The 13,909-nt window shown below is 42.4% G+C and overlaps 1 protein-coding gene across 2 annotated transcripts in view; it reads left to right on the plus strand.

Moving 5' to 3' along the window:
- BIRC6 (baculoviral IAP repeat containing 6) overlaps positions 1-13,909 on the plus strand; it is a 224,539-nt gene that overhangs the window by 133,084 nt on the left and 77,546 nt on the right. For both annotated transcript variants that reach the window (XM_060244345.1, XM_060244352.1), the window contains exons 58-61: positions 2,069-2,200; positions 2,733-2,900; positions 7,988-8,161; positions 9,409-9,605. In XM_060244345.1, the coding sequence (XP_060100328.1) occupies positions 2,069-2,200; positions 2,733-2,900; positions 7,988-8,161; positions 9,409-9,605 (671 nt within the window). The remainder of the gene's footprint in view (positions 1-2,068; positions 2,201-2,732; positions 2,901-7,987; positions 8,162-9,408; positions 9,606-13,909) is intronic.

Here is a 13,909-nt window from a genome sequence, read left to right on the forward strand (position 1 = left end):
AGCCTTTATATCTGCATACTATTTTTAAGAAGTGGCCACAAATTATAATAGGAAATCATGGTTTTAGTTGGGTTTGCAAAACATGGTTTTTGTCAACATACATTAGCATACATGAACAAATCATACTTAAAACAGCTTTCCGACTTCACCACCATGTCTGGTTGCAACATGCAGGCTTCCCTGTGAATTGTAACCAAGACTAAAGTGGCAAACTGTACTTTAAATATATATGCACTTTTACATACAGCTTGCACAGAGCCAGCTGTTACTAGAAGATTGTGGTACTGGTGCAGAAAATTCATGCTATATATTATGATGGCAGCATGGGGAAGACACCATGCTGTAGATGGTCCTTGAATACCAGCTTTCCATTTTAATTGTAATTTAATGATAAAATGTATATTTTCTCAGTTTTATTATATAATAATCACCTCTCATTCTATCAGCAGCCTTCAATTCAATTGACCATTTGGTCTTGATTGACTGCCTTAGCTCCCTTGAGTTAGGGGGGCACTGCCCTTAGTTGGTTCTTGTCATTCCTCCAGGGAAACTCTTAGAGGGTTAGTATCAGAGAGAAAAGGTCTTCCTGACAAGATCTGAATTGCGGGGTCCCACAGGGTTCAACCCAGTGTTATTTAACATATACGTACCCTCTAGCTGAGATTGGAGGTGGGTGCCATCAATATGCTGATTACCCTTAGCACTTCCTCCTGATGGATAAGCAGCCAGCAGCAGGGCTCTCAGCACTATTCCAGTGCCTGAATATGGGAGCCCAGTGACTGGTTAAGAGGGAGTTGACTGAGGTTGAAGACAGATGTCATGTGGCTGGGAAAGACTGAGCTGCTAGCTGGAGAGTCATTCCCAAGACTAGATGGTGCCCAGCTGACAACTGTAGACTCTATAAAGAGCCTCAGGGTGTGGTTGGAGTCTGCTCTATCATTGGATAAACAAGTGTCCATGGTACCATGGTCAGCATTTTTTCAACTGCACCAGGCCTGCCATCTGGCTCCTTATTTGTCTGGGTCAGACCTTGCCACATTGATGCATGCAGTGATCACTTTCAGATTGGACTACTGTAATTCACTCTATGTAGGGCTACCCTTGAAACCGCTTCAGAGACTTCAGGAGGCCCAGAATACAGCTGCCAGGTTGCTGACTGGAACATTATGGTCAACTTACATTACTCTAATTTTGCAGCAGCTGCACTGGCTACCAGTTGTCTCTGGATCCAATTCAAGGTGTTGGCATTAACCTTTAAAACTCTTGACAGTCCTGGACACTTATACCTACAGGACTGCCTCTCCTGTTATAACTCTGTGTGCTCCCTTTGGTCATCCTCTAGAAACCTCCTGCAGTTGCCTGGCCCCAGGATAGTTCAGTTAGCTGTCACCAAGGGAAGGGCCTTCTCAGTTGTGGCCCTTACCATATGCGATGCACTCTGTAATGACACCTGTACCCTACCAAACTTGTTAGTTTCCACGGGGCATGCAAAGCCAAATTGATTAGGTGCCCTTTGGAACATAATCCACATGTTTGGGAGTGCTCTCACTAGAAAGATGGCATAAATATGGATAACATAGGTCTGAGTCATACATTATCATCAATAACTTTAAAAGAATGCTGTCCCTGTGCCATTAAGTTACTTTTGAAGGACATGGATTGAGTTGGCATTGGTATGTGGAGTACCCATGTCATCAACCCAAAATAATAGTAGTGTAGACAACCAACCTGTACAAGGTTGAACCAGGCCACTACAGTATCATCTTGCACAGGCCCTTGTTTTGCTTACGTGTTTGGATCTAAATGGACAGACCCTATTCACACACCTGTCCACCTCAGTTTTGTGCCACTATGTAAATGTGGTATCCAGTGCACACATGATGGGCAGTGCAGTAGATGGAATCCAGATTTTGCATTGTTCACACATATTGGGCATGTTCACAGGGATGGAGTGCTAGTGCAAAAGGCTTGAAACTAGCAGATTTAACTAAAAGAAAGTAAATTGATTTTGGGTAAACTATTATTGAAATAATTAATTTGATATTTTACATAAAATTTTGTTCTTCAGATACTCCTAGTATAACTGCAAAGTTAATTAGTGAACAAAAAGAAGACAAAGAAAAAAAGAACTATGAAGAAAAAGAAAAAGTTAAAGCAGAAAATGGATTTCAGGACAACTACAGTGTTGTTGTTGCTTCTGGTATGTGTTCACTCTTTAAAGCTTTTAAGTGTTTTGAGGAAGTTTGGGGAGAAGGGTAAACGGTATAAGCCATTCTAGGTCAGGTAAAAAGAGCAAAAAACAAAATACAAATATAATAAGTTTAACGCTATTGGAAATCTCTCATTATCCTTCCACCATGCCTTTGCACTCAGTAACTAGAAAACTAGATAGTAGTATGCAATGCACTGAAATAAAATGATAAATGTGTTATATAACCAGGACTGATTATAATAAGGTAGTGGCCTTGGCACTTATCTGTGCAGCCTAGCATATTTTGTACACAGCCTAGCAGATTTTAAGCAAGATTTTCAATCAAGCATTGGTCCCATATGCATGGTTTGTCCAGAAGGAATTGTATTTGCACACAGAGTTTACACATATAGGAATTAACACACAAGTTAAAATCTCGTCAAACTTGAGACTGTGTCATGTGGAACTTTGTTATCAGCAAGGTCCTTTTATGTGCACAGTATCTTTGATATTACTGTTCTTAGAATATTATTTTTTATAGGCTTGAAGTCACAATCGAAAAGGGCAGTGTCCTCTACACCTCCTCGTCCACCCTCCAGACGAGGCAGAGTAATGGCAGATAAAGTAGGCAGTTCCTCTACAGGGGGCGACACTTCCAGCAAAACTATTAGTGTTCCTGTTTTTCACCTTTACCATAAATTGCTACCAGGTAATGTCTGTGGTTTTTTGAGACAGCATGCTTTTTGTCTTATGAGGTCTAAATCTAGAGCATGTGATATAAGTAGGTAAACGTGTAAAACTAGTATCAGAAATACTCGGGTTCAAATCCTCACTTGTGTCATGGAAGCTTACTGGGTGACCTTGTCTATCAGCTTAATGGGCTATGTGTATGAAAACACACTATTGAAGAGTTTAATGCGTTCAATGTTATAAAAATAAACTCAGTATTCAAATATACTGTTAGTTCTATTGTAACTGTATGAAACTGGTTTTGTCTGATACAATTTGTCCAATACACTTCTTTTTAGTTGCTACAAGTCATTTTTAATTTTTGACTTTTATTTTTTCCTACCTCAAATGGTAAAAATAAAGACATGTGCTAAGGTTGCACAGGAATCAGCAATGTGCAGTTCTGCCAAGTACTGTGTATATTTGCTGTTTTATTTGTAGAAAACTAAAACATTTATAGTTCTGAATTCCATAAGTATGCATACATTTATCAGTTTCCCCGATTTTTGTTTTTTTCCTGGGGAAGTAAAGTTTTTTCTATGGATTTAAGTTTTCAGAAATTTTGTATCTTGAGGAAGGAAACTGATAACGCATTCCTGAGCTGTGCCTGTGCTGTAGTGGTTGGCCGTCATGCAACCTTGGTGCCACTAGTTGGCTCCCCAAGGGGCAAGTTATGCTACAGGGAGCAGGGAAAAGTGTAGCTGTGTCCATGGCAATTCCACCACAGCATGGTGTCATGATGTAGTGTTGAGGCAGGGACAGCATGAGGGGAGGGGCGCTTCAGGTCAGGTTGCACATCTCATTAGGGGGTGGTAGGAAAGGGCAGCTGAGGAGAGCCCCATTTTCCTCTCCCATCCCACCCCCCCCCCCCAACAGAGACCCGATGACAGGCAATTGATAACCATTATTTGTTTTTCCTGCTTGCCAGCATTTTCAGTGGCCAAGCCCCCCCAATACTTTGACTCTGCCCACTGCAGTGGCTCTCCCTACCACAAATTTAGGGAACCCCTATGACCCAGTGCCCCCCCTCCGAGTGCAAGTTGCATAGATGCCTTCCTCCCTGGGTGCCAGAGAAACCCCTTCCTGGATCAGACACACAGTCAAGAGCCTCATCTATGCCTTCATTTCATTAATGACTTCCCCCCACCCAAGTAGGTTATATTATTTCCCTCTTCTCTGTTCCACACTCACAACAACCCCATGAAGTTTGTCAGGCTGATCTAGCATCTGGCCCGAGGCCAACCACCTAGCACCCATGGTACAAGTGGGGAATGGACTCTGGGACTCCCAGGTCCAGCCTCATGCTCTAGGTGCTTCAGTAAGCTGGCTTATTCACCCAGACCACCCTCTGGCCCCTCCCCCCTTCACACAGAAGCCTGTGAGGTGAGCCTTTTTTCTTAGACGATTCCTCAGTAAACCCACAGGGAGAGTGGGGCAGGGAGGGGTATGGAGCTCCTGTCTTGTAACAGAAACCAAGCAGTAGATACAAAGTTGTGGCATAACATAGGTTTATTGCATTGGGATCCATGCAAAGGGGTGACAACTCTGTCCACTTCCACTCTGGGGTCTGAAGATGCCTGGAATGGCATGTGCCTAAGTGGGATATGTCACAGGTGGAACTTGGAAAGGCTTGCTGGGCATGAAGCTCTGCTTCAAGATGAGGGCTGGAACAGTTGACTAAGGGGGGGCGGCTTGCTATACCCGCAAACCTCTCTCCTGAATCTCTAACTTCAAGACAGTAAAAGAGTTATGGCAACTAGGTGCAAATGCCATTCCAGCCTCAGCCACAGATGTCTTCTCCTGACAGGGTCTGCAAAGGCAGCCCTGGGGTGGGGTGGAGTGGGGGACTTGCCATTAACTCCCGCTTGAGGTGCATGATGGAACTAGCCAACTCACACTCACCCGTCCTGTGTTGAAGTGTTTCTGGATTGCTTGCAGTCCATCTGCCACAGCTACTGCAGCTCAAGACTATAATAATAATATATTTTATTTATATCCCGCCCTCCCCGCTGGAGCAGGCTCAGGGCAGCTCACAACATGTAAACATTTCAGATTACAATATAAAACATCTCAAAATGATATATATAATTTACTAATTAAAACCATTATAATTAAAACCATAAAATTACAATTAAAACTAACATTTACAGTGCTATGATTCGGCAAGGGAATGATTTAAAGGAACAATTGCCAGGCTGCTTCACCCCAAGCAGTAGAGCAGCTGCAGGACCCCCCATCCACCCACAGACACATCCTTTGCCCTGCCGGGGGTGGGAACCAGGCAAATGTCAGGCCATCTCATGGAAAATTTTCCAGGGCAGTTTTCCCATGGCAGGTCAGGGGCCATGGCACCGTGCAGCCATGGCTTGTGCTACTCCACTCCTGAGCTCAGTGCCAGGCTTGAGTGAAGGAGATGCTGTCACAGCACCCAGCCTCAAGCCAGGGGAGAGGAGGAGAAAGTATGGGATGCTTGCCTGTGCTTAGCTGTCAGTGTGCAGGTGCCCCTGTGGGTCAAGCCTCCAAAGGTCAGGTACCAAAATGGTCAGGTTCTAAAATGGGAGAGGTCAGCAACAGAGTATAGACTTCGCTCTCCTCCTTGGGTGTCAGCATAAAGTGCTTGCCCTGCAGTGCTAAGTGCCCTTTCTGTGTGTCTCCCACCACCAAAGTGCCTTCACTTTTGAAGTCTGCATGACAGGGAGCTCTAAGACAATCGCATGCCACGCACCCTACCTATTGAGTTGTATGATGTCCTGGTAGAAGTTTATGTAGGATGAGGGGGGTTGTGATTGGGTGCTGAGAAGGGGACTTAGCTGCCCTGGGAAGGGAGGCACTTGGTCAAGGCTGTAGTCGGCATCCTGAGCTCTTCTGAGCCTTGTGGGCAGGAGTACAGCAGAAGGCTTCATTTTCGTGATCCATGGGCACCTATGGTGGACTATGCCATATTTTTTGTTGACATAATTTTACATGTCTGGCAGGAGGCATTCCCAGGCTGAAAGGGCTCAGGGAGCCAGCTAACTCTGGCCATGCCCCCAGCACTGCCCACAACCACACTAGCAGAGGGGCCTATGCCTCAGTTGTGCCAATGGCTGGCTGCTGCACCCTGCTGATGGCACCCTTGAGTGATGAGGTGCCACAACAGGCCTGCACTGATAAAAGAGCCAGTTACACCGATATAACTGAGACTTCTGCCAAAAAAGGTAAGGGTAAAGGTAGTCCTCTGGGCAAGCACCAGTCGTTTCTGACTCTGGGGTGACATTGCTTTCACAACATTTTCATGGCAGACTTTTTATGGGGTGGTTTACCATTGCCTTCCCCAGTCATCTACACTTTCCTCCCAGCAAGCTGGGTACTCATTTTACCGACCTCAGAAGGATGGAAGGCCGAGTCAACCTCGAGCCAGCTACTTGAACCCACCGGGATCAAACTCAGGTCATGAGCAAAGAGCTCAGACTGCAGTACTGCAGCTTTACCACTCTGCGCCATGGGGCTCTTCTAGACTTAAGCTAAAATAGGGGTAAATTTTGTCCCAGATCTCTTTCACATGCACACACCCAGTTGCTTTGTCCTTCAATGAACTGTTGATATTATTTGTGTTATTTGGAAGTCTTGCCAGGAGGTGGTGCCTTCTTTACACTTGATCTATATTATTTATAAATTAGGCATAAGGGCTGTTGTGATGGAAAATACAATGGGCTCTAGAAAGAGGCTGTGGGCGAGTGCACCCCACCCTTGCTTTCTTCCCACCCACTCACCCAAGTGAAGGCATTCATTCCCCCTAACCTTGGTATCTTTCCACCCACTCAAGGTGGCAGTTTTCTGTAGGGAAACTGATCTTACTTAAGCTTTCCATCTCCTCCCCCCTCCCTGCAACCTCTGCGTAGCAAAAGTACAGTCTTTCTCCACAGTGTGGACCAAAAGAGTTTTCATCATTCTCCTCTCCCCCTTTTGATATGCACAATAACCCCATGAGGTAGGTTAGACTGAAAGTCTGACTGATCTGAAACCACAGCATTGACCAAAGCAGGAAGGAAACAGCCTCTGTGGGGTACAGTGTCATAGAGTCCAACCTGCAAAGCAGCAAATTTTCTCCAGAGGACCTAATCTCTGCCATCTGGAGAGCAGTTGTAATTCTGCATGATCTCCAGCCCTCACCTGGAAATTGGCAGCAATAGTTCCCCAGGAGGAAATGGCTGGTTTGGAGGGTGGAGTTTGTGACATTGTATTTGTCTGAGGTCCCATCCCTCCTCAAGCCTCACCCTCTATGGGCTTCTATTCAGCTGAAGCCTCTCCCCTCCCCAAATCTTGCCCTTCTCAAACTCCACCACAAAATCTCCAGAAATTTCCCACCAACCAGGAACTGGCAACCCTAGTCAGGACTGGGCCCAATGAGTTCTCCCTCAAAGGCCAAAAGAAGCCTAGCAAGGGCCTCCTCTCCCCATCTTTTAGTGAGAGAACCAAAGTTGGTTATGTTTTACTGACAGAAGCAAACTTAGTTGGCTAGCAACAGCTACTGCCTAGCAGTTTTTCCAGTGGCCCAATACTCCTCTATCCTGGGGTCAGTAGTGGACAGGGGAGAGGAGTGGACCCAGCCAGTGGCACGCAAGTTGTCATGACCGGCAGTTCATGGGCCAGTGGCTGATGTGTTACACACGCTCTCCCATTGGAAAATGCCAGGCCATTAGGCATGTGTTTGTGTGTATATAATGTGTGTATGAATGAATGACCACTGTTTTGACACACCTAGTGCAGCTTTTGTTTTCTTTGTATAAGTTTTAACATTAGTTTTACTTTTCTTAAGATTTACATTTAAGCCATTTTAATGTTTGTGATTTGATTTTTTTTTTGCAAAATAATCTTTCGTAAATTAAAAATAAGTTTATCTGTACTTATTTTTAAAGTGAATTTTTGCAGAGTGATTTGCAGAATTACAAATTGTAAAACAGTGCCATCAGTTTTTAAAATAGCTTTCAGAGAGCCTTTAAAATAACTGAACAATGGTGCATTCACTTCAGCAATTAATTTCTCACAAGGCTGCTTGCTGGAAGTAACCCAGTTAATGTCCTTTAGGCCAGCCTCTGCCACCTGAGATGACACTTGCCCAGCTGTTGACTCTGCTGTATGACCGCAAACTTCCTCAAGGATACCGATCCATAGACTTGGCAGTTAAGCTTGGTTCCAAAGTGATCTCAGACCCAAGCCTTTCAAAAACAGATTCATTTAAGCGCCTCCATACTGAAAAAGGTATATACAATCGCCTCTATGTTCAGGGTTTTATTATGTTGATTTACTTTGGACTAGGTGGTGGTTTAAATTTTAGGTTTGGTTTGCTTCCTTTTGCATAAATGGGAATATGTGCATTATGTATCTATGAAAATTTCAAAATGGCTAGGTCAGGGCTTGAAAACTTGCTAGATGCCAGAACGCCTAGAAATTTCATGGTGGCGTGTAGTATTTTAGCAGTGATTCTATTGTAGTATGTCTCAATGAGAAGCACAAAGCTTATTTATCTTTTTACATCAAAAATATGTTTTTGTTGTATGGCATAACAATACACATGCATGAAGTTCTTGTCATTACTTGTTTATATGCTAAATTTACTCTATTCATTGGTGGTGGATGTATTCATTTCTTAACCAGTTGCTTCCCATACTGGCTCCAGTATTCAGTTAATATTCAATTAAGTGGAGCTTTTGAAATCAGTTATGAGAAACAAGAGGAAAGTTAGGCTAAAATTAGGAATTAGCTTTTTGTCACATCAATATGTTCAACACTTTTGTCTTGGCATGTATTTAAGAAATAAAAATTTTAATTAAAAAAATTTAAACCTCACATGTGTGTGCTTTTTCCTCTGATACTCAGAAAAGGGCAGTTTTAAGGACTTCATGTACACCAGGGGTCCCCAACCTCCGGGCCATGGACCACTCCCGGTCCGTGGCCTGTTAGCAACCAGGCCATGAGTTGTATAATTATTTCATTATAGATTACAATTTAATAATAGAAATAAAGTGCACAATTGTATCATCCTGAAACCATCCCCCCCGGTCCGTAGAAAAATTGTCTTCCATTAAACTGGTCCCTGGTGCCAAAAAGGTTGGGGACCACTGATGTACACAGTCAATCTTGTACAGCTTTGTTTCAGGTTTCTATCAAAAGCTCACTTAGATAGCCAGGCAATTTCTAAAAAAATTGACCCCTCCTTCCATATGTACACACAGAAAAGGAGTGGGCTTGTCCCCATGCACATTGGTGTTACACACATACATATATATATAGTGTGTATCTTGCGTAGAGACAAGTCCACCCCTTTTCTGTGTGTGTATGTATGTGTTTTTTATTTAGGAACTCTTCAGATCACTTCAGTACTTGTTTATGCCACTGGAGTGAGCTGGTTATCTTAGGGTAACTGATTGTATAATCAAGCCCTTTAAAAATCTGATTTATATATAATATTTCATTGAATAATGTGGGTTTTTTTGGTTTGCATGTAGAGCATTCTGATTTATTGGGATCTTGCACTGAAGATGAAGCAGTCACACCAGGTGAGGAGTGCATGGATGCAGTGCTGGATGAATCATTTCTTGAAGTGTGCCCTATTCAATCTCCATTGCAAGTTTTTGCCGGAATGGGTGGGTTGGCCCTCATCGCAGAAAGGCTTCCTATGCTGTACCCAGATGTAATCCAGCAAGTAAGTAAAAGAAGATACATTTGAAAATGACTGCAGCTTAAATGTATTTAAATTTGTCTTGATTATGCCCACTGGCTTTTTTTACGTAGTTCTGTTTCTTGTTAAAAGTTTATTTTTTTCTAATCTTTTAAAATCACTATATCTTTCTCTTGATTAAATATTATACAGTATTTCAGTTTTTCTTTTTAAAGATGATTGTGATCATGAGAGCTTTGCATGAATAAAACTTAATTAAGATGGAGAAATACATGAAGTTATGTGCACAATTAGTGCCTTCAAGTATTTCAGTTGTGTTTGCCTCATGTTTAGTAGAATATGACTGAAGGTATTTGATGCACTGAACTCACTGAAATGAAGGCTGTCATTGCTAGTGAGGGACTGTTTGGGAACCTTGAACATGCCACCCCCTGAGCTCTAAGTTGGAAGAAAGAAAAAAAAATGGCTGAAAAAAAACGCTCTCTAATTTTTCATTTTTTAAAAAAAAATAGATTTTATTTTATTGAATCTAATCCAATACAAAGGGAGCATAGGGAAAATAAATAATAAAAATATAAATCTAACAAACCAGAATCCAATTTAGATCGTTGGATGCATATAACAAACAATTTACAAAAACAATACATAATATGCTAGGTATTAAGAAATAGCCTACAATTCATTCTATTAGGCAAAAAGGAAATATTCCCAAAGAATTCCAAAACCAGGGCCCAAAGCAAATCATAATCTATAGCCAAATCAATATTATAATCTATAGCCAAATCATACCACATTTCAATCGTGGGGGTGTGCAGAGGTTTTCAATTTTTAGCAATTGTCATACGAGCTATTGCCAACATAGTCGAGATTAAAGACTTCTGATCTTTACTCTCCAGTTTATCAGGCCAGATATCAAATAAAAGAAGTTTAAAATCTACTGGAATTGTTAGATTGAATATAAGTTTCATTTGCTCTACCACTTTATTCAAAGAATTGACACTGTTGGACATTCCCACCACATATGATATGGGGAGCCTTTAGTTTTATAATTCCTCCAACAATCTGGACTTGAGACCCTAGAAATTTTACTCATCGTGACAGGGTTTAGATGCCAAAGTGAATACATTTTTAAAAATTGGAGTTGAATACCAATGCTTTTAGCCTCAATGGAAGGGGAGTTTCAGATCATTTTCCAGTCGCTTTCCTCTAGCCTTTGAGGTAGCATTAAATTCCAACGTTTAATATAAGAGGGTGGATATGAATGAAGAGAGTCAATTAAATGAATGAATGGAGTCAATTAAATAATTATATATTTTAGAAAGCAAAGCTTTCTTGCCAATGCCCTCCTCTTTAAGAAGGACCTCAAATGGCGTCAATTCATATCTAATGGTTTCTTTCCTCTGAAGATGGTGGACCATGTTCTGAACTTGAAGATATTGATACCAATTGATAATAGCTCTTAATTTCTCTTCTGCTTGTTTCTTAGCAATATATTATTCCCTTGAATCCACGTCCCAATTCTATCTAACCCCTTAATCCCCCATGGATGGCTGGAGTTAGCCTTAATGAATTGTGGGACCCAATCTTGGTTGAAAAAGCTACCTACTAGGGAAATACCCGGCGCAATCCACTTCCTTAGCTTATCCCATATTCTTAATGAATTTTCCAGGAAGGGATTTGCTGGTATAGAATATGATCTCTTCTGACATTTAGACCAAAAAGGTCCTCTCAAAGAGAAGGGGAAAACATACTCTTGTTCAATACTGATCCAAGCTTCTACCTGATTTGTCCTAATCGTTTTAACTTGTTTGGGCAAGCTTAGCTGCACAATAGTAGTAATTCTTTCAAATGAGATCAGTGATAAACTGGGTCATCTGTTTTCACTTTAGTACAGTGAAAATATTGTATACTAGGTACTCTTATTACCATGTACCTAGCAACAATCATACAGTTGTGCAGCAAGTCTTGGAATCAAGCACTAAGACACTGATTCTTAGCCTCTTCTTCAGAAGCGCTGAGTGAGCTAAAGCCCAGAATTGCTAGGAATAATATAAAATAATATATGGGGGGGGGGGCGGGGTAGGCAGTAGCTCATTGATGTCAGTTGGAAGACAGGAAGGTAGTCCTGTTAGGCATTGCAGGTGGTAGGCATCACACAACTTGTGAATGGGGCTGCCATTTGGAAGTCTTCATTTTGACTAGCTTTTGTCCCTGATATTGGTGTTCAATGTCTTGAGAAAATGTGCATGAGGAGACTGTGTAGGCAAGTGAATATTTGAGGCAGAATGAAGGCACAGGATTCTCTTTCATTTACACTCATACACACACTCTGTACAGATACATAGTTAATCTCTTTAATTAGAATGTAATCAGAATCTTTGTAAATGTGAGGCAAATCTGGATTGGGAAGATGGGTTTTGTAAACTGTTCCTCAGTAATGTTCCTGTGTTTTCACATGTAACTGGTACTTTTCTCTGGAATATTATTGGTCTTCTTCATTTGCCCTGATTCACTGATCCCAACCATTATTGAAAGCTTTAAAAATCTGTCATTTAGGATTATTATTTAGCTAAACTCCAAAATCAAGACAGTATAGTCTATTTTATAATTTATTCTAGGCCTGGTGAGTACATTTTTTATCAATATAAGGATGATTTTTAAGTTTTGTTTTGGTTCTGTTTGTGTCTTAAGTGATTATTTAGAATTTAAGATTTAGTGCTAAAATGAATTGTCCAATAATTCTAATACTGGAAGCGATCCTCACTACTTTTATACTCTTTTGTTATGATAAGTTTTTAAAATTCCGTATTTCAGTCTGAAACCAGCATTCTCATAATCTGCCTATCGTATAGAACTGAAAGCGCTTTCATCTTGGCAAAATGGAGCTCTCCCATTGGTTGGAGGAGCACTTCATTAACTTTTGGCCCATCATACCTTCAATCAAGAGTACTTGCTTGCCATTGTTTGGTTGAGTCCACTCCTCTCTCCTGCCTGAGTGGCTGTTGCTAGCCAGCTGAGCTGATTCTGTCAGTGAAAGGCAATCAGCCTTACTTCTGGCAGTTTCTGACTCTCCCTACTCTCCCATTGGCTGAGCCGCTTATCACACTGCTTCACAGAGGAGAGAAAGAAACCCTTCCCTCAATTGGCTGAGGGAGGGAGGGAAGGAGCCATAGAGAAAGCCTTCCTTCAATTGGCTGAGGGAGGAGGATGGAAAGAGCTGGAGAAAGCCTTCTCTCAATTGGCTGAGGGCTCCTCCTCTGGAAGGAAAACAGACAGAGAAACTAATTGAGAACTCATTGGACCTAGTCCTGGCTACGGCTGCCAGTTCCAGGTTGCTGGGAAATTCACAAAGCATTTCCTCAGAGGCCATGGCAGCCACCTCTTTTCTGTCACTCTCTCCTCCCCTCAGCCTGGGAAAGCTGTTAGACAGAGGCTGTTTTGCTAGGCAACCAAAGTTGCTTCTTCCAGTAAAAGCAGAGCCCTCAGCTGCATAGAATGCCCTAGAGCAGGGGTGTTGAACTCATTTGTTATGAGGGCCGGATCTGACATAAATGAGACCTTGTTGGGCCAGGCCATGTCAGGCCGGGTCATGTGTGTACCTTTTTAAGATTAGGTAGCAGAGACATAAACTTTTTAAAGGACGCAGACAAACATGACTAAAGATTTTTTTTTTCAAAAAAAAGCTTAAAATAAAATATGCTTAAAACATTAACACTTGTGGGTCTTAAAGGTCCTGTCTTTGTATTTCTCCCATGGGATCCAGGGAACTGGGCAGAGGAAGCTGTGGATCTTTCCTTCCTTTCCCAGGGGACCAGGAGGGGGAGGAGCCTCAGCCAATGGTGAAAATCAAGGTTTTGCTCTGTAGCTCCTGTGTGATGGAGCAAGCCTTGTAAAGCAAGCTGAGATGCAAAAGGAAGCAAGAGAGAGAGAGAAAGAAGTGGACAAGAGCCAGTTGCTCGGCCTGATAGGAGCCTATTAAATAATGGCAGAGATCAACTGTCCTGGAAGTGGGGGGAGGGGGGAGTGAATGCCTTCCCTTGGGTCAGTGGGAAGACAGCAAGGGTCGGGGGGCACTCGCCCAGAGCCTCTTTCTAGAGCCCGTTGTATTTTTCTGCACAATTTGCCCCCTGGGCTGCATGTTTGACACCCTGCCCTAGAGTCGGCCTTCCAAAGCAGTTATTTTATCCAGGATGGGGAGAGAGATTTGTTGTCTGGAATTCATTTGTAATCTCAGATTAACCTCAGGCTCCATCTCTCCATCTGGAGGTTGGCTACCCTAGGCCTGGCAGCATCCTCTGGGTGACTTGATGCCACCTGAGTGGCATGAC

This window comes from Heteronotia binoei, chromosome 1, assembly GCF_032191835.1.
Source record: "Heteronotia binoei isolate CCM8104 ecotype False Entrance Well chromosome 1, APGP_CSIRO_Hbin_v1, whole genome shotgun sequence".
Classification (NCBI taxonomy): Eukaryota; Metazoa; Chordata; class Lepidosauria; order Squamata; family Gekkonidae; genus Heteronotia; species Heteronotia binoei.